General features: G+C 43.7%; 1 protein-coding gene across 5 annotated transcripts in view; it reads left to right on the top strand.

The window, feature by feature from the left end:
* The window catches only part of cntln (centlein, centrosomal protein), a 366,307-nt gene that overhangs the window by 310,203 nt on the left and 35,465 nt on the right, over positions 1 to 20,639 (top strand). For all 5 annotated transcript variants that reach the window (XM_067983463.1, XM_067983465.1, XM_067983464.1 and 2 more), the window contains 2 exons: positions 844 to 981; positions 4,758 to 4,943. In XM_067983463.1, coding sequence (XP_067839564.1) covers positions 844 to 981; positions 4,758 to 4,943 — 324 coding nt within the window. The remainder of the gene's footprint in view (positions 1 to 843; positions 982 to 4,757; positions 4,944 to 20,639) is intronic.

The raw sequence follows: 20,639 nt of genomic DNA, 5'->3' as shown, positions 1-20,639 counted from the left end.
AAGTCCGAAAATTTTGTGGTTGCGACCCAAAAAAACAACTATTTTCAATTCCCACCCGCCCCCAACCCACCCGTTCTTGGGGTTTAAAATCACCCCCTCTGTGTCTGACTATTACTCCAGTTTGTGTCTCCTGAGCCTAAAACCTAGGCAGACATCTCAGTGATTAAACTAAGACATTCTACTTGTACAACAAATAAAACATGTGCGAATTTCAGTTAGGCAGCACACTCCAAGATCCCTGCAGTGTAGCTGCTGGGAATGATCCACATGCACATCTTCACCACAGTGAATGAAAGATCTAAAGGTTTTCAGAACTATGATATTCTGTTTTTTTTATATCAAATGTATAACAAATCTATACATTTATTTTATTTGATACTAAAAATCATTTTATTACAGCATGTCATGATGATGATTTGTCCATGACAACATCCTATGATTCATCCCCAATTAATACAGGTTGTGGGTTCTCATATGACTGTAAAGTCCGATTTTCGTGAGGAATCTTTTCCCACACACAGGACATCAAATGTCAGATTGACCAAAGGGCTGATCTTTCCTTGATTTCCTTTGTGCTCTCTTATCTTCGGCTAGCTGGATACAATTTGCTTCAACCTTTGTCGTGCCATCGTGAATCATCTTTTGCTGCTTCTTCCTGTCACGTGCATCATGTCATGAAGCAATATCTATTGTGTCCCTATATTTCTCCCTTCAATATAACAGTGACATTTATGATTAGTTTTCAATAATTTCTGTGATGATGAAAATAGAGAAATGCAGGTATTCTGGTGCTTGAATGTTTTAAAAGACATTAGAGGAGTTACATGTTTGATTTTTATAAAGGTAAGGACACTAACTGAAGAAGGTTCTACCAGAAAGACATTTGCAGAGTCACTAAAGCAAAGACTTAATGTGGCAACAAAAGAGAGGTCACTATATGAGGAAATGCATCGTAAGAGCACTGAAGAATTGGATAGAAAGGTAAGACCTGTTCTCTTGTTCAGTAGATCAGGGCGTTGCATGAAGATGCTGAGTGTGAAATCTGAGAACAAGAAAGTATGTTTTCACACAAGATTAGGAAAGATGCAGATCTGTTATCATTCAGTGATGAATTTGGGGTCTGAAATATAACCTATTTCAGTGAAATCCTTTGCTGTTAAACCTTGTTTCCTCAGGGGGTCTGTCATAACTCTGGTGGAACTCTGCTGTAACTGGTGGAACTCACCAGGAAATGACACCAGTTGGGCCGAGTCCCTGCTGTTTCTAGGATTTTCCAAACAGCCTTTTGCAGGGAGAAACCTAAGCACACTCTGTATAAGGCAAAGGAGGAGAGACATAGTTGAGGACTCCCTGTGCCGGGAGTTCCCATTTTTTTTATTCGTTCATGGAATGTGGGCGTCGCTGGCAAGGCCGGCATTTATTGCCCATCCCTAATTGCCCTTGAGAAGGTGGTGGTGAGCCACCTTCTTGAACCGCTGCAGTCCTTGTGGTGAACGTTCTCCCACAGTGCTGTTAGGAAGGGAGTTCCAGGATTTTGACCCAGCGACGATGAAGGAACGGCGATATATTTCCAAGTCGGGATGGTGTGTGACTTGGAGGGGAACGTGCAGGTGGTGTTGCTCCCATGTGCCTGCTGCTCTTGTCCTTCTAGGTGGTAGAGGTCACTGGTTTGGGAGGTGCTGTCGAAGAAGCCTTAGCGAATTGCTGCAGTGCATCCTGTGGATGGTACACACTGCAGCCACAGTGCGCCGGTGGTGAAGGGAGTGAATGTTTCGGGTGGTGGATGGGGTGCCAATCAAGCGGGCAACTTTGTCCTGGATGGTGTCGAGCTTCTTGAGTGTTGTTGGAGCTGCACTCTTCCAGGCAAGTGGAGAGTATTCCATCACACTCTTGACTTGTACCTTGTAGATGTTGGAAAGGCTTTGGGGAGTCAGGAGATGAGTCACTCGCCACAGAATACCCAGCCTCTGTCCTGCTCTTGTAGCCACAGTATTTATATGGCTGGTCCAGTTAAGTTTCTGGTCAGTGGTGATCCCTAGGATGTTGATGGTGGGGGATTCGGCGATGGTAATGCCGTTGAATGTCAAGGGGAGGTGATTAGACTCTCTCTTGTTGGAGATGGTCATTGCCTGGCACTTGTCTGGCGCGAATGTTACTTGCCAAATATCAGCCCAAGCCTGGATGTTGTCCAGGTTTTGCTGCATGCGGGCTCGAACTGCTTCATTCTTTGAGGGGTTGCGAATGGAACTGAACACTATGCAATCATCAGCGAACGTCCCCATTTCTGACCTTATGATGAAGGGAAGGTCATTGATGAAGCAGCTGAAGATGGTTGGGCCTCGGACACTGCCCTGGGGAACTCCTGCAGCAATGCCCTGGGCCTGAGATGGTTTGCCTCCAACAACCACTACCATCTTCCTTTGTGCTAGGTATGACTCCAGCCACTGGAGAGTTTTCCCCCTGATTCGCATTGACTTCAATTTTACTAGGGCTCTTTGGTGCCACACTCGGTCAAATGATGCCTTGATGTCAAGGGCAGGCACTCTCACCTCACCCCTGGAATTCAGCTCTTTTGTCCATGTTTGGGACTTGGCGTGGGACTAGAGGCCGGTAGACCGATTGAGACGAGGAATAGCAGCCTCCAGACGACAGAAGTCAGCCTGATTGCTTGACTGGGGTTGGCGGGCGAAGTTCAGGACTCCCAAAGAATACATTTCTATATATTTTTTTAAAAATGGATTAACCCCTATGTGGGGGTTTAGAGTGGGTTCATGGGGCTTGAGGAGGGGATCTGGGCAGTGCCTCTTCCCCCAGTGGGTTCTTCGGTCTTACCCCTCATCAACCACCACTGCAACCCCTTCCTTAACTCGTGCGTAATGCAACTCCCTGTCATCCTTATTCATGTTGCTATCTCTCTATTCATTATGTGCATATCTGTGCTCGTGCCCATTTCAAATGGGAGTGAAGAAGATGGTGCTTTCTAGGGTATGGCTGGTGTGGTTCTCCCTGATCTCTGAGCAAAGCCTATGGTAGAATATGAGTATATAACGTATCCATTCATTTGAGTACTGCATGGTCACGATGCATATTCAGTGTCTCTGGATATGTTGAAATAATAGAATATATGATTAATATGGTACTCATCACTACTTCTGCCCACTCTTCAATTTCTACAGTCATAGTATGTACAGCACAGGAGGAGGCCATTCGGCCCATCGTGCCTGTGCTGGTTCTTTGAAAGAGCTATCCAATTAGTTCTGAAGCCTTTTAAATTCTCCCACCCTCCAGAACAAGTCAACTCAAATATATGAAATTAATTTCAAAAGGGAATTGGATATATACTTGAAAAGGAGAAATTTGCAGGGCAATGGGGTAAGAGCAGGGAGTGGGACCAATCGGATAACTCTTTCAAGGAGCCAGCAAAGGCATGATGGGCTGAATGGCCTCCTTCTTCGCTGTTAGATTCTATGAATTCCCCACCTGTTACATACTGCACCCTCTTATTGTGTCAGTTTTGCTTCTAAGCATGAGAACGGGTTGGTTTGTGGCACAGAAAGAAGATTTCCTCTGTCCATTAGGTGTAACAAAATGGTAAGCTGGCTCTTTATAGTGCACAACGCAAATCTTCCCCCATTGAGATATGGCCCATGCAAACTCCTTCCTGCAGGTGATTCTCTCCTATTGTGATATGCTTAATGTAATTTGTCAAACCCTGCTATTTTCACTTCTGATTTTACTGGGGCATCTTAATTTTTAAGCCTTTGCTAACATTTCTCTGTGTCGGTCCATTATTTTTTGCACATTTCTTTAGCAGCCACTTATTTCCTTGTGTCATGTGCAGTAATTGTCATATGTTACCAATGTGCTTTTCTTCCCGATCTCCTGCCAAAACTGGCAGAGGCAACATTGACCCTGTCTGTGATACATTGTCACGCTTCCTGTCTTTTTTTGTGTGTTTGGGGTCTGTTGTCCCCCTGCCCAAACTGTGCTTGAGTCGCTATATTACTGTACACTTACACTATCTCAGATTGCCAGCACCTTTACTGCCATTCAGACATTTTCTCCGACAATTGCTCACTCCACAGCTGGAGTATCAAACTTATTGACGGTTGTACTGATTAAATAACTCAGTAACAGCTGGAGAAGCATTAAAGGATTGTTATTACAAGTGTGTTGTGATTCCCTGCTACTTTTTTGTTCTTGCTATCCAAATCACATTCTCACAAAGTGCACATTCAAAAGCCACATTTTCATTTCATTAACACTTGATTAATATTTGAGACATGCAAAAAGACGACTACTTGAAGTGCCTTCTTATGCTCTTAATGAATCTGCTCATGGAAGTGCCTGTGAAGACTAATGTTTATCTCTGCGTTTTCCAATTCTGGCCTCTTGCACATCCCTGATTTTCATCGCCCCACCATTGGCGGCCATGCCTTCAGCTGCTTGGACCCTAAGCTCTGGAATTCCCTCCCTAAACCTCTCCGCATCTCTATCTCACTCTCCTCCTTTAAGACGCTCCTTAAAACCTACCTCTTTGACCAAGCTTTTGGTCATCTGTCCTAACATCTCCCTATGTGGCTCGGTGTCAAATTTTATCTGATAATCGCTCCTGTGAAGCACCTTGTGACGTTTTACTATGTTAAAGGTGCTATATAAATGCAAGTTTTTGTTATCTCGTGAGATATCAATTCAGTTATGTTCATTAACTGTTTTCTTTTAGTGTACTTTTTAATAGCTCTTGCCACTAATTTTAGAATCAGAAACTGCATGATCTCAGAACCAAAGTGATTGAAGCTGAATCTGCAATGACAGAACTGGAGACAACGGCATCGCAGCAGATGCATGGACTGGCGATGCAGAGTGAACGGGCTCTGGAAGTCATTCAGAAGAAACTGACTCTTGCTAATGAAAGAGTGGAAGAGTTCATTACATTCGTTAAGGTAACAGTGTGATTTTCTCTGAATTATTTGTAATCAGGTGATGTTAGCAAAAAGAAAATTTGGATGGTTACATTATAGTTTGATTTAAAAATAAAGTTTAAAGTTGAAGCAACATTTAAGTTTTTTTACTCTAAGATGTCTCAAAATATTATGCAGTTAATTTAGACTTGATTAAAGAATATAACTTGCTACCTCCTGGGTTGGGGCCATGGTGCCAAAGATAGGTGTAATTTTTATTAATTTTTATAATGATATAAATGTCAAACCTGGTGGTTTAGTGGGGGAATTCATTTCTTGGTGACCTTGTGCTGATTGTGCATCAGATCTATAGTCATGTAGTGAAGCAAAAGTTGCACTTGGTGATGTCTGCAACCAATTCTTCAGGATCTTGAGGCAGTAGGCATATGTGTCTGTGTTTCTGGTGGAATTATGATTGGGCTCTGGACTTTGCGAAGACCCAAATATTGCACTTGTTGAACCTTAGTAAAAGTAAGCGCTTTATATTTTTTTTAGTTATGTCCCAACAGTATTGTTACCAAGTCAAAGCCATTTTAATAGATTAAATGTACATAAAAAGCAAATTGCAGGTTCTTTGGAACTACCACAATTAGAGATGTGTTTTTATAATAAATAAGATTCCCCTAACTTAATTCTAGTATCTGAACATTCTCAATGGAGTTGCTCATATGAATCATAAAATACTGAGATATGTAATTCTATGTAATGCAACAAATCAGAAAGTTGATACCTTTGTAGAATATGGAGAGCGAGCAACTGTTGTGAGTTTATCCCACGCAGGTGATGTATATGAATGCATTAATTCTGTGAAGGATAGACTTAATGCTCAGGAGCGTTTAATTTTCTCAAATATTGATCATGACTGGGATTTCTTTACAGCGCTCCAAGCTTTCAGTCCCAGTAGCTAGACTACTACAGGTTCAGTCTTAATGTGTTCTTCTTATCAAACAGTATTAGCAGTCATTAAAGATTTCTGAATGCAGCTGTGGCCAGAGCTAGGGAGGGGGTGGTGAGAAGAAACCAGAAAGAATGAACCACCCTTAGTTCGAGAGTATCTGTATTTCTACCTTTCTCATTACTAAAATGAGATGATAAACATCAAGAGATCAGCTCACTGTGATGCTTTTCAAAAGAAATCTGAGATAAATTCAGTTAATCTCCATCAGGATTACTTTGCACCTGGGATTTGGGCAAATTGAATCTCTATGCACACAAGCCAGAATTGTGGCAGTGAATATCTATTAAGTAGTAAACAGAATAATAGGCTTGGGTGGCTGTTAATGAACTGGATGGCTTAGATCTTGCTGTTTAGGGACAGTCTGCTTTGTTAATGTGTAAACCAGGGACTGTTTTTGCACAAAGCTACAGTTATATCTTATTTTGTAGGTAAAGAAGTATTATCATAAAACTGGGTCAAAATGCAAATGGATTTGAGTAAAGAATAAAAATAGTTTTCTTCTCGACAATAGTTGACTATTTTAATGATATGGGCTTTTATTTGGTTGTCTGGTGAGGAACGTGCATGATACTGCAGTTGGGAAGTATGAGGGAAATAGAGTTCAAGTAATGATTTATAGAAATTGAAACCGAAAATGATAATTTGGCAGACAATTTGAATTATTGAATGGTAATACTATTGTAATTTTTCAGACATGAGGCCTGTTTTTGTTCTACTTGTTGCAACAGTGTCAGTATCCTGTCCTCCTAGTCCAGTTAGATAATGGATAAAGCAAATTTTACACTGCCCCAACAATGTGACTTAACCTGCCATCTGCTTAGCATTCCCTGCTGTGCCCATGTGACATTTCTATTTCCCACACCCATCATTGCTGTACATTTCAGAATGATACCAGGAACATTGGAACAGGAGGAGGCCATTCAGCCCCTCGAGCCAGTTCCGCCATTCAATTAGATCATGGCTGGTCCGTATCTTAACTCCTTCTACCCGCCTTAGTTCCGTAATCCTTAATACCCTTACCTAACAAAAATCTATCAATCTCAGTTTTGAAATTTTCAATTGACCCCCAGCCTCAACAGCTTTTTGGGGGAGAGAGTTCCAGATTTCCACTACCCTTTGTGTGAAGAAGTGCTTCCTGATTTCACTCCTGAACGGCCTAACTCTAATTTTAAGATTATGCCCCCTTGTTCTGGACTCCCCCACAAGAGGAAATAGTTTCCCTCTATATCCTATCAAATCCTTTAATCATCTTAAACACCTCATTTAGATCACCTCTTAATCTTCTGTACTCGAGGGAATACAAGCCTAGTCTATGCAACCTGTCCTCATAATTTAACCCTTTTAGTCCCGGTATGACTCTACTAAGTGATTGGTGATACCTCAACTTTTGGGGTTACGTTTTCAGAGAGGTTGGGGGAAGGGAACAGCCCGAAGCGATGCTCCATGTTGAAACCAATGACATAGGAAGAAATGGAAATTAGTTGCTGAAAAGGGAGTTTCAGCAATTGGGAGATAAACTGAAGAATAGGACCACATGGGCTTTCTCACTCACTTGTTTCACCTCACTGACTCCTCCCCTCTCCTCCTCCACCTCGGTGTTCCTCTTTCCCTTCTTCTCAGGCTGGGAAACACTCGGGCTGAGCGGATTACTGAACGTCTGGACCAGGAAGCACTCGGAGCAGTAGGGCAAGCAGGTGGGTTGGGAAGCATTCAGAGTGGGAGTGTGAACAAATAGGCTGGTTGGACATGTGAAGCGTTTGGGGCGGGTGGAGCAGGCAGGCCGAGTATTGCTGCCGACACATTTCAGCCCAATCCAGGCTCAAAGCCAGTTTTCATCACGTACTGTATTTACCAATTACAGCAGGAAAGCACGGTGGTGGAAACAGACAATGGGCTGGATAGGTAATTACTGGTCAGGGCAGACCTAGGAACATTCATGAAATCTATTGAAGGAATAATATTTCAGGCACGTTGTGCTTGGCTGTTTTATCTCATTCCCATTAGTAAGATTCCATTTTCAGAAATCAAACATTTCTAAACTGCACATTCCTAGACTTAGTTAGCAGATTGTAAATTTCAATTAAAGACTGGCATTTCTCCCATTTTTTCCAAAAAAATAGCAATGTATCAAATCATAGAATCATAGAATGATGCATAGATATAGCTCTTAGTGCTGCATGGTAGTTTAGTAGAATTTGTTTCCCTTTAATGAATCTGCTTGCTGATTTCCCCCATTATAATAAGTATTTCAATATATGAGGCTCAAGTTTCAGCTTTGCACACTGGAGGTACAATCTCTTGGACCATTCATGTAATAATTACATCTATATTTACAGTTTACAGTTGATGTGGCCAATTTATTTTTATAAAATTGGCAGCAGTGCATCTTTTCCTCTGACTTGGCCTCACTTGAAACATGCATTACAGAATTTATTGAGAGAATTGATCATTTTGGAGTGTGTCTTTAAGATGTGAAAGTGTGTGGTTAATATGTTTCCACAGCCAGTGCTTGCACCTAGCACCACCATTTCCATTCTTAGTGTTATATCAGTTCTTCGTTTTGTCTATAGGCACTACTGTAACTTTCAGAGTCCCTGGGAAGATGATTATGACAATGTAAAATATTGCATAACATTTTGTACTGCATTCTGAAATATTTTAAAGTTCATCATGGTAGTGGCTTATCAAATCAGCTGTTTTACCCAATCAAGCTTTCTCATGAGAAACGTCTTTGTAATTAGGGGCCTTGTATATTCATGATAAAACAGTTATCTAAGTATCCTATTTACTTTGTGAAAATTGTACTATTTTGAAATCGGTACAGTTTCAGTCAGTGTGCATTGAAAAGTACCCCGGGGGAAGCATGGTGAATCGGTGATCCAACACACAAAGTAGGGCACGAGTTCACACCCACAATTCTCCACATTGCAAGGTCACTATTTAATCGTCCGTGATGTCAGGAAGGTCCCCAATGAAGGCTCGGCAGCTTTCCACAGGGAGGATTGGAAATCAGGTGAATTGCTGCCACTGCTCTTGTTTACCTCCCATAGCCAGCGTTGTATCAATGGGTCAGAGACCTCCCTCATCACCTCAGCGACTGTGTGATCCCAGATTAGATGGATATATAAAGGAACAGTAATATTTTCCAGTTGATGTATATTTTCAAAATGAGAATAAATGCAGATATATGAGAATATGCAGATTGATTTGCAAAAGAATGATCCTTTTTCAAAGTGGTAATTGTGCCTGATATTGTATCATTTAATGTTGAGACTATCATGAACATTAGGCTTCTAGGTTATTCAGTGTTGACCTTGAAGCCTACATAATTATCAATTAAGCAGGTTGCAGTGATGTGTCGAAGTGCATTGTATAGGAGGTATAGTGTATCAGATCAGGACAAAAGTGTAGTTAAGCATAACGGGAGTGCAGCTAAATGGAACTCTAGGTCATTGTTGTGACAGTGGTTTGATTAACACCTATCAAGAAATTTTGTAGTTGCTTGCAGTTTTACTTGATTGATCTCAGAGAAATTTATTTAAGGAATTAACTCTTTCAAAACTAAGCTTCTTTGTAGGGGAAGTCATGTCTGACAAATTTGCTTGAGTTCTTTGAGGACATAACGTACAGGGTGGATAAAGGGGAACCAGTGGACGTAGTGTATTTAGACTTCCAGAAGGCATTCGACAAAGTGCCACATAAAAGATTATTGCTCAAGATAAAGAATCACTGGATTGGGGGTAATATTCTGGCATGGGTGGAGGATTGGTTATCTAACAGGAAGCAGAGAGTTAGGATAAATGGTTCATTCTCGGACTGGCAACCAGTAGCCAGTGGTGTTCCGCAGGGGTTGGTGCTGGGTCCCCAACTCTTTACAATCTATATTAACGATTTGGAGGAGGGGACCGAGTGTAACATATCAAAGTTTGCAGATGATACAAAGATGGGAGGGAAAGTGGAGAGTGAGGAGGACATAAAAAACCTACAAGGGGATATAGACAGGCTGGGTGAGTGGGCGGAGATTTGGCCGATGCAATACAATATTGGAAAATGTGAGGTTATGCACTTTGGCAGGAAAAATCAGAGAGCAAGTTATTATCTTAATGGCGAGAAACTGGAAAGTACTGCAGTACAAAGGGATCTGGGGGTCCTAGTGCAAGAAAATCAAAAAGTTAGTATGCAGGTGCAGCAGGTGATCAAGAAGGCCAACGGAATGTTGGCTTTTATTGCTAGGGGGATAGAATATAAAAACAGGGAGGTATTGCTGCAGTTATATAAGGTATTGGTGAGACCGCACCTGGAATACTGCATACAGTTTTGGTGTCCATACTTAAGAAAAGACATACTTGCTCTCGAGGCAGTACAAAGAAGGTTCACTCGGTTAATCCCGGGGATGAGGGGGCGGAGATATGAGGAGAGGCTGAGTAGATTGGGACTCTACTCATTGGAGTTCAGAAGAATGAGAGGCGATCTTATTGAAACATATAAGATTGTGAAGGGGCTTGATCGGGTGGATGCGGTAAGGATGTTCCCAAGGATGGGTGAAACTAGAACTAGGGGGCATAATCTTAGAATAAGGGGCTGCTCTTTCAAAACTGAGATGAGGAGAAACTTCTTCACTCAGAGGGTAGTAGGTCTGTGGAATTTGCTGCCCCAGGAAGCTGTGGAAGCTACATCATTGAATAAATTTAAAACAGAAATAGACAGTTTCCTAGAAGTGAAGGGAATTAGGGGTTACGGGGAGTGGGCAGGAAATTGGACATGAAGCTGAGTTCGGATCGGTCAAGGCCCTGTGAGTGACGGAGCGGGCCCAGGGGCTGAGTGGCCGGGTCCTATTCCTACTTCTTGTGTTCTTTAGATTTGAGGTTAGGATCAGATCAGCCAACATCTTATTGAATGGCGGAGCAGGCTCGAGGGGCCGATTGGCCTACTCCTGCTCCTATTTCTTATGTACCAGAATCTTTTAAAATTTATGAGCATTTACTGCTGACCTACGCTGGCGCCCTGGTCCGGCAATGCCTCAACTTTAAAATTCTCAGAATTTGTTTTCAAATCCCTCCATGTCCTCGCCCCTCCCTATCTCTGTAACCTCCTCCAGCCCTATAACCCTCCGACATCTCTGCGCTCCTCCAATTCTTGCCTCTTGCGCATCCCCGATTTTCATTGCTCCACCATTGGTGGCCGTGCTTCAGCTGCCTGATTCCCACCCTAAATCTCTCCACCACTCCACCCCTCTCTCCTCCTTTAAGATGCTCCTTAAAACCTACCTGAGCTATCCTAATATCTCCTTATGCGGCTCAGTGTCAAGTTTTGTTTGATAATTGCTCCTGTGAAGCACCTTGGAACGTTTTACTACGTTAAAGGCGCTATATAAATGCAAGTTGTTGTCGTTACTAAGATTCTTGGCCTAGAACTTCTGCTCCTAAATTGAGGTGGACCTCTCTCCACTGGGATTCTCCTCTTTCCCCACAGAACCAGCAACTTCCAATGGAGCGGTGCACCTTCTGCCTGCCTACACTCCCCTCCCCCCCCCCCCCACCCACCCCAACGTCATTTTTTTGGGAACATGTTTGCGACGTTCCTAGATTTCTCCGGAAATCCCACGAGATATGCTTCCATAATGGTTAACAGTATATAGGCCGGCTGGAAGCAGTCATGCCTGCCATTCTAGACCACATGCAGGCCTGACAATGGCGGATTCAAACAGCAATCAATCCCAGTGAGGTCGATTGCTGTTAGCCCACCTAGGGCTAACTGGGGGCCCACCATCGAGAGAGTTGCGCAAGAAAATTGTGGAAGAGGTTTAATCTTTGGCCTGACCGGTTTCTGGGCCCCTCCAATGGAGTGTCAAGGACTCTCCAACATTCCACCAGTTCTGCTGGGTGAGTGCCCTTGGAGTACTGCTATTGGCTCTGGTGCCTGCCTCTAATGGATAAATGACACTGTCCCCAGGATTTGGGACAGGGCTGTGTGGGCACAGAGCCCTGAGCACAGTTCCACCTTGTGCTATTGGTATTTCCATGCTCTTGTGTCCATAATATTCTATGATCATCATATTCAAGTGAACCTCTAACATTACTGATTGGCCTGCGCAATCTATGCCCAAGTTTAAGGTCTTGTTTCCTTCCCAGGCCCTTGCACTGATTATCAGCTCCAAACTTAGACTCCCCCACCTCATCACACACTCTTAACCCTGCTCCCTCCTTACCCCTCTAATGCCCCCTCTCCAACTCCCCCTCAGCCCCAGGTTCAGGAGTGACAGCCCCTCTGCTCTTTCCCAGTACTCCTCCCTTGCAATCTGACCCCTGGACTTTTCTGGGAAAGGATGCTGAGTAAACCTATTACTGAACAGGTTTGTGGGATATATTTGTTTGCACATGTCATATAGGAAACCTCTTGCAAGAATTAAAACCCATTCAACTAAAAGTGTGAGCTTCAAGAAGAAGGTGGCTCACCACAACCTTCTCCAGGGCTACTGGGGATGGGCAATAAATGCCGGCCATGAGAGCGATGCCCACATCCCCAGAAAGAATTTTAAAGAGATAGCATCGATATGGCAGCCACCTGAAGCAACCCTCATACTTTTGCCAAACACTACTGTTTGAAGGTATCAGCTTGAGAGGGTGCATTAAGTTAGCAGTAGGTTAATCTAACGTGTGCTGTCTACAGTACCTAACTAAATATGACCTCTAATTTAATCAACTCCCTAGCATATATTGGACATTAATTACTAAGTCTGATCTGTGTACAATATCCTAATCATCAGTCGATGTAATGCATTGCTAAATTTCTATATTCTATGTAATGCTCTTAACTTGGATCCTGTATAACTTCCATCTACTCCCAGTTTTCTGCAATTCATTACAGATTTCTATTTCATGTAAAACCCTCACATGTACATTTCAACATCATCCCTGTTTCTTTATAATTAATTTCAGATCCAAATCTATTACATATAAACCCCATAGTTAGTAGAATTGATTATAATTTATGAACTCTAATAATAAATATTACCACTGATCAGTGCAGTTTGTCCTAAATCCGATTTTGTTTTATTTAAAATTTCAATATGTATCACTTATTCTGATCCATTATGTAACTCAATATTACTATGATCGCTCTGATTTAAGATGCTCCTTTTTATAATCTATGTATAATTAATCACAAATTTCCATCTCTTAAGTTATTAAAAAAATTCCATTAGTCTTTGAAACCATACATACTTTGCTTGATTGCGGGAAACTTGCAGTAGCAGTGTCTCAGCCATACTGTCCCTGATTCCATCCTGCCACCTCACTAAAGTGGCAGGAAGGACAGATTATAGCAAGGTACCACCCTTACATCATCACTTACAAAACAACGAGTTCATAAAGCATACAGATACAGGCAGAAGCATCATGCATTAATACTGATGATTTGTTCACATTCATTCATTGCGAGGTTGCCTGTGTTTTTTATCTATCTATATAGAATCATAGAATGATACAGCACAGGAGGAGGCCATTCAGCCCATCGTGCCTGTGCCAGCTCTTTGAACGAGCTATCCAATTAGTCCCACTCCTCTGCAATTTTTTTCCACTTCAAGTATTTATCCAATTTCCTTTTGAAAGCGACTATTAAATCTGCTTCCACCGCACTTTCAGGCAGTGCATTCCAGATCATAATAACTCACTGCATAACAAAATGTTTCCTCATGTCGCCTCTGGCTCTTTTGCCAATCACCTTAAATCTGTGTCCCATGGTTACTGACCCTTCTGCCAGTGGAAACAGTTTCTCCTTATTTACTTTATCAAAACCCTTCATGATTTTGAACACTTCTATAAAATCTCCCCTTAACCTTCTCTGCTCTAGAACAATCTCAGCTTCTCCAATCTCTCTACATAACTAAAGTCCCTCATCCCTGGCACCATTCTATTAAATCTCTTCTGCACCCTCTCTAAGGTTTTGACATCCATCCTAAAGTGTGGTGCTCTGAATTGCACACAATACCCTGGCTGAGGCCTAACCAGTGTTTTATAAAGGTTTAGCAGAACTTCCTTGCTTTTGTACTATGTGCCTCTATTAATAAAGTCCAGGATTCCATATGCCTTTTTAACAGCCTTCTCAATTGTCCTGCCACCTTCAAAGACGTGTATACATAGACCCCCAGGTCTCTCTGTTCCTGCACCACCTTTAAAATTGACTCATTTAGTTTATATTGCCTCTCCTTATTCTTCTGACCAAAATGAATCACTTGACTCTTCTCTGTGTTAAATTTCATTTGCCATGTGTCTGCCCATTTCACCAGTCTGTCCAGGTCCTCCTGAAGTCTGTTACTATCCTCCACATTGTTTACTACATTTCTGAGTTTCATGTCATCTGCAAACTTTGAATTTATGCCCCATAACTTATTACTATATATCAAAATATATAATATAATAAAAAAAACTTGCATCTGCTTACACTTCCTGTATGTGCCACTTGACTTCCTGTTGTCATATTTTTTGTGTCAACCTTTTCCATTAAAAATCAGTATGTCCACATTGAATGTATTTTCCCACATAAACATTGCACTCTGAAATCGGGGGCTCACTGAGGTTAAACTTACAGCTTGGCCGTCTTGTGATTTCTAAGGTAAATATAATAGTTTCCTAAAGCCTAAAACTGCTTCATTTTTAATATGTAATTTAAGTAATATTACTATCACCTCTCTGATTTAAGAGGCTCCTTTTCATAATCTTTGTATCAAATGCCTTTAATTTGAGTTTTTATTAATAGATGATGTGACATTTTCCCCAACTCTCTTTCTCCCCCCCACCCCAGCCCAACCTGAGCTTCTCCACCCCCCCCCCCCACCCCACTCAGCCCAACCTGAGCTTCATTCCCAGCACCAAACCTGCCCCATTCCCCACCACCACTGAGCTCCATTGCACCATTTCACTGATCTCCACCCCCTCTTTCACTCCCCCCCGCCCCCCAACTGACAAGTTGCCGAGTTACATCGAAACAACAGCACAGAAACAGGCCATTTGGCCCAACTGGTTTATGCCGGTGCATATGTGCAATTTATCCTCCACCACCTCCCCACCCCAGGAGTGGGGGGGGGGGGGTTGTCGGAGAGATGGGATGGAGAGGAAAAGATGGGGGGTAGGGAGGAAGGAGGAGGATTAAAATGAGGAAAGGCAGTTCAGGCAACTTGTGATTAGCATTGAAGAGGGCCTGTAGTGATAGAGGGAAACCGTGAAATCCAGTGATGTTTTTCACAGGGCTTGGGTGGGTAAAACAAATAAAGAGAAGCACAACCTGCATCAGCTGACAAATTCTGAGTTTGGAAAAACAAAAACTGGGCAGAGAAACTTGAAGATCATCCCAGCCATCAAAGATAATAACGAGAGGATTTTACTAACGCTTAGGATTTGATTGTTATTCACACACGCAATGACATAAAAATCACACCTGTGAGTGGGATAAAGAACTAGAGAATAACCAGGGAATGTACTCTGTTAAGCATTGTGGGAAAACCTTCACCACACGGACCGCCGCAGTTCAAGAAGGCGGCTCACCACCACCTTCTCAAGGGCAATTAGGGATGGGCAATAAATGCTGGCCACGCCAGCGATGCCCACATCCCATGAACGAATAAGAAAAGAGAGTAAGTCAAGTCTACAACAATGCAAAATCCAAACAAAGATCTTAAAGGCACTAATGTATCACTCTGCATCTCCCCGTCTGCAATAATACAGACAGGTGTGTGTAGAAGACAGAAAATGAAGGCATCCTCCAAAAACATCAACATTACAGTTGTCACTTTTCTGAATGCTTGTGCATTGAGAATGTCTTGCTGTTAAAAATGTTATTCTGAGGAGTTTCCCAGAGGATAATTTCTAGCAGGACATGGGGAAGGGGTTAGCTCCCATATTGGACTGTGTGCCTGCATCAGAGCCGTGCTGAGAACCAGGGTGAATCTGGAAATGAGGCAAGCCCATACTTGGGAATGAAGCTATACCAGCTCTTTCAGTGAAGAATTTTGGGCTATTGGAAGAGTTTGCTGCAGGGCAGGCCAAGCCTCATTAGAGGCTCAAAAACTCTTCAAATACAAGGGAATAACCAGATTTTAGTCACCACCACTGGTGAGAAGCTTCCCCGTGTAAAATAGATGCATTGGGAATTGGAACCTGACTTATTCTAGCAGCTTTCCTAAAGGGAGATTATTGTTTCACTTTTTCCCCACATTTTTAATTACATCTTGCTGAGCAATCTGCCACCTTTTGGATATTTTCCTGCCTTTGTTTTCCTTCATTATCCTTGGTTACCACTGTCATTTAATGGCATCATAAAAAGTTGTATGGATGAGAATTCCTTTGGGAGTTCGAGTAGCCCTGAATACTTTATATAAGGGAGACAAATTCAAGAGGGTCCAACAGATGCAGGTGTAATGTCACTACCAGCAGTGCGTTTATTGCTCATTGCTAGTTGCTCTGAGAAGGTGATTGTTGGCTCCTTGAACTGCTGCAGCCCGTGTAATGAATTATAGAATCATAGAAATTTACAGCACAGAAGGAGGCCATTCAGCCCATCATGTCTGTGCCAGCCAAAAAAGGTGAATGTTCTCCCAATATGCTGTTAGGTGGGGGGTTCATAAGGACGTCTTTAAAATTTGTTCTGCAACCCACCCATTCTTGGGGGTTAAAATTACCCCCCAAGTCTCTGCCTTTTTCCTGTTGATCCCACCAGCCTCCTTCCAGTTACAGTGGGAGATAAATTGAACCCCTGTGGATTTTTGTGCCACATATAATAGTTCTGGATAGCTTAAAATGAGGTGCTTCAGCGAGTAAAAGTTATTAGGTTTGAGTTCTAGAATTAAATATAATCTTCTACTGTCGCTGTAATTTTTCCCTTGTTGATGTTCTGAACTAGTCCTCAGACATGTGGAGAGCTTGATTCACAGAATGAAGAAGACCTTCCTTAAACTGGGTAATCTGCCTTTCTTTGGTGATTTTAAACCTCCAGGGGAAGAGAAGAGGTGTTCAGCTTGTATAATGGAATCTTTGATTCATTGAAAAGACATATCCTTTGGAGATTTCTAAAAGTTAGTTTTCAGATAACGAAGTGCAGCAAGCAGATTGTGTGGCATTGAGACATCACAAGAAAATGGCGCAGAAAACTTGTGCTGGAATTTCTAATTTGAGAACTGGATTACAGCCAACACTGAGTATCACGCCAGCCGGCATCTATTGAAATGCAAGTCACAAAATGTTTAGTCCAGTAATATGTTGCAGAGAATGCAGCAGAAACTGCTTATTACTGCAGGGTGAAGGGAAACGTGCAGACTTCATGAAAAAGAGGCACGTCACAAAATATAAGATTGAAAGGAAACAAAGGGAAAGAGAAGCTTAAGAGAAAAAGACAACATCCTGAGAAATAGCACCTTCCTGCCATGTCAGGTATGGGGCTCTGGCTCTGCATGGCCACTGATTACACTAATTCACATCCAATGGCTGCAGTAAGAACGGTGAATTTGTCTGCAGCTGATGGCCAAGTCTGTCCCAACTGGAAGAGACAGCCCTCTCCAATCTTGCACAAGGCTTCCTTGGCAGCAGTCTAAGTATCCATGGAGGAAGCAAAGGCTGCCTTCAGGGCCCTTGTCACAGGGACTTTACTGCAGGTGTCCCTGGAGAAGCTACATGCTCTATGGTGGAGTGAACTGCTGTTAAGTGGTCCTCCAATATATCGTAAATGCTGTAAGTGAACTCTTCCACCCAAACTGGTATCTGCGGAACACAGCATATCATTCTTTTCAGAGCAGAATCTGAGAGTTGAAGATTCTAGGCTCTTCAGCTGAGAGGCAATTGCCCCTGACTCTCTAGACTGCAATGTGTTCCTCCTCATGTGTTACCAGCAGCAACCTCTGCTCACTTGTGCTCCGCCTTTACCTCTTGCTCACTCTCTAACTCCCCCAATGTGGATGTCTTTGGGCTGCTGATTGGGAGGGATGGAGTGACTGAGGATGTGTGCTGAAAGGGCTTGGTGTTGGCTAGTGTCTGAGAGGCCTGCTTCTTGATGTTGCAGCTCAGCCAGAGAAGAAAGATAGGTTATAATAGCTTCATGAGGAGTTTTTTTTTTATCTGTTCATGGGATGTGGGCGTCGCTGGCGAGCCGGCATTTATTGCCCAAACCTAATTGCCCTTGAGAAGGTGGTGGTGAGCCGCCTTCTTGAACCGTTGTAGTCCATGTGGTGAAGGTTCTCCCACAGTGCTGTTAGGATGAGAGTTCCAGGATTTTGACCCAGTGACGATGAAGGAACGGCGATATATTTCCAAGTCGGGATGGTGTGTGACTTGGAGGGGAACGTGCAGGTGGTGTTGTTCCCATGTACCTGCTACTCTTGTCCTTCTAGGTGGTAGAGGTCGCGGGTTTGGGAGGTGCTGTCAAAGAAGCCTTGGTGAGTTGCTGCAGTGCATCCTGTGGATGGTACGCACTGCAGCCACTGTGCGCCGGTGGTGAAGGGAGTGAATGTTTAGGGTGGTGAATGGGGTGCCAATCAAGCGAGTTGCTTTGTCCTGGATTGTGTCGAGCTTCTTGAGTGTTGTTGGAGCTGCACTCATCCAGGCAAGTGGAGAGTATTCCATCACACTCCTGACTTGTGCCTTGTAGTTGGTGGAAAGGCTTTGGGGAGTTAGGAGGTGAGTCACTTGCCACAGAATACCCAGCCTCTGACCTGCTCTTGTAGCCACAGTATTTATATAGCTGATCCAGTTAAGTTTCTGGTCAATGGTGACCCCCAGGATGTTGATGGTGGGGGATTTGGCGATGGTAATGCCGTTGAATGTCAAGGGGAGGTGGTTAGACTCTCTGTTTTTGGAGATGGTCATTGCCCGGCACTTGTCTGGCGCGAATGTTACTTGCCACTTATGAGCCCAAGCCCGGATGTTGTCCAGGTCTAGCTGCATGCGGGCTCGGACTGCTTCATTATTTGAGGGGTTGCGAATGGAACTGAGCACTGTGCAATCATCAGCAAACATCCCCATTTCTGACCTTATGATGAAGGGAAGGTCATTGATGAAGCAGCTGAAGATGGTTGGGCCGAGGACACTGCCCTGAGGAACTCCTGCAGCAATGTCCTGGGGCTGAGATGATTGGCCTCCAACAACCACTACCATCTTCCTTTGTGCTAGGTATGACTCCAGCCACAGGAGAGTTTTCCCCCTGATTCGCATTGACTTCAATTTTACTAGGGCTCCTTGGTGCCACACTCGGTCAAGTGCTTCCTTGATGTCAAGGGCAGTCACTCTCACCTCACCTCTGGAATTCAGCTCTTTTGTCCATTTTTGGACCAAGGCTGAAATGAGGTCTGGAGCCGAGTGGTCCTGGCGGAACCCAAACTGAGCATCGGTGAGCATGTTATTGGTGAGTAAGTGCCGCTTGATAGCACTGTCGACGACACCTTCCATCACTTCGCTGATGATCGAGAGTAGACTGAAGGGGCATTAATTGGCCGGATTGGATTTGTCCTGCTTTTTGTGGACAGGACATACCTGGGCAATTTTCTACATTGTCGGGTAGATGCCAGTGTTGTAGCTGTACTGGAACAGCTTGGCTGGAGGCGCAGCTAGTTCTGGAGCACAAGTCGCCAGCACTACAGCCAGGATGTTGTTGGGGCCCATAGCCTTTGCTGTATCCAGTGCACTCAGCCATTTCTTAATATTACCTGGAGTGAATCGAATTGGCTGAAGACTGGCTTCCGTGATGGTAAGGATATCGGGAGGAGGCCGAGATGGATCATCCACTCGGCACTTCTGGCTGAAGTTTGTTGCAAACGCTTCAGCCTTGTCTTTTGCACTCACGTGCTGGACTCCACCATCATTGAGGATGGGGATGTTTACAGAGCCTCGTCTTCCCGTTAGTTGTTTAATTGTCCACCACCATTCACGACTGGATGTGGCAGGACTGCAGAGCTTTGATCTGATCCGTGGTTGTGGAATTGCTTAGCTCTGTCTATAGCATGTTGCTTCCGCTGTTTAGCATGCATGTTGTCCTGAGTTGTAGCTTCACCAGGTTGGCATTTCATGTTTAGGTACACCTGGTGCTGCTCCTGGCATGCTCTTCTACACTCCTCATTGAACCAGGGTTGATCCCCTGGCTTGTTGGTAATGGTAGAGCGAGGTATATGCCAGGCCATGAGGTTACAGATTGTGCTGGAATACAATTCTGCTGCTGCTGGTGGCCCACAGTGCCTCATGGATGCCCAGTTTTGAGCTGCTAGTTCTGTCCTGAATCTATCCCATTTAGCATGGTGATAGTGCCACACAACACGTTGAATGGTGTCCTCAGTGTGAAGACGGGACATCGTCTCCACGAGGACTGTGTTGTGGTCACTCCTACCAATACTGTCATGGACAGATGCATTTGTGACAGGTAGATTGGCGAGGACGAGGTCAAGTAAGTTTTTCCCTCGTGTTGGTTCGCTCACCACCTGCCGCAGGCCCAGTCTGGCAGCTATGTCCTTCAGGACTCGGCCAGCTGGGTCAGTAGTGGTGCTACCGAGTCACTCTTGGTGATGGACATTGAAGTCCCCCACCCAGAGTACATTCTGTGCCCTTGCTACCCTCAGTGCTTCCTCCAAGTGGTGTTCAACATGGAGGAGGACTGATTCATCAGCTGAGGGAAGATGGTAGGTGGTAATCAGCAGGAGGTTTCCTTGCCCATGTTTGACCTGATGCCATGAGATTTCATGGGGTCCA

Source organism: Heptranchias perlo, chromosome 4 (genome assembly GCF_035084215.1).
Source record: "Heptranchias perlo isolate sHepPer1 chromosome 4, sHepPer1.hap1, whole genome shotgun sequence".
Lineage (NCBI taxonomy): Eukaryota > Metazoa > Chordata > Chondrichthyes > Hexanchiformes > Hexanchidae > Heptranchias > Heptranchias perlo.
This window is presented reverse-complemented; position numbering and strand designations above follow the sequence as displayed.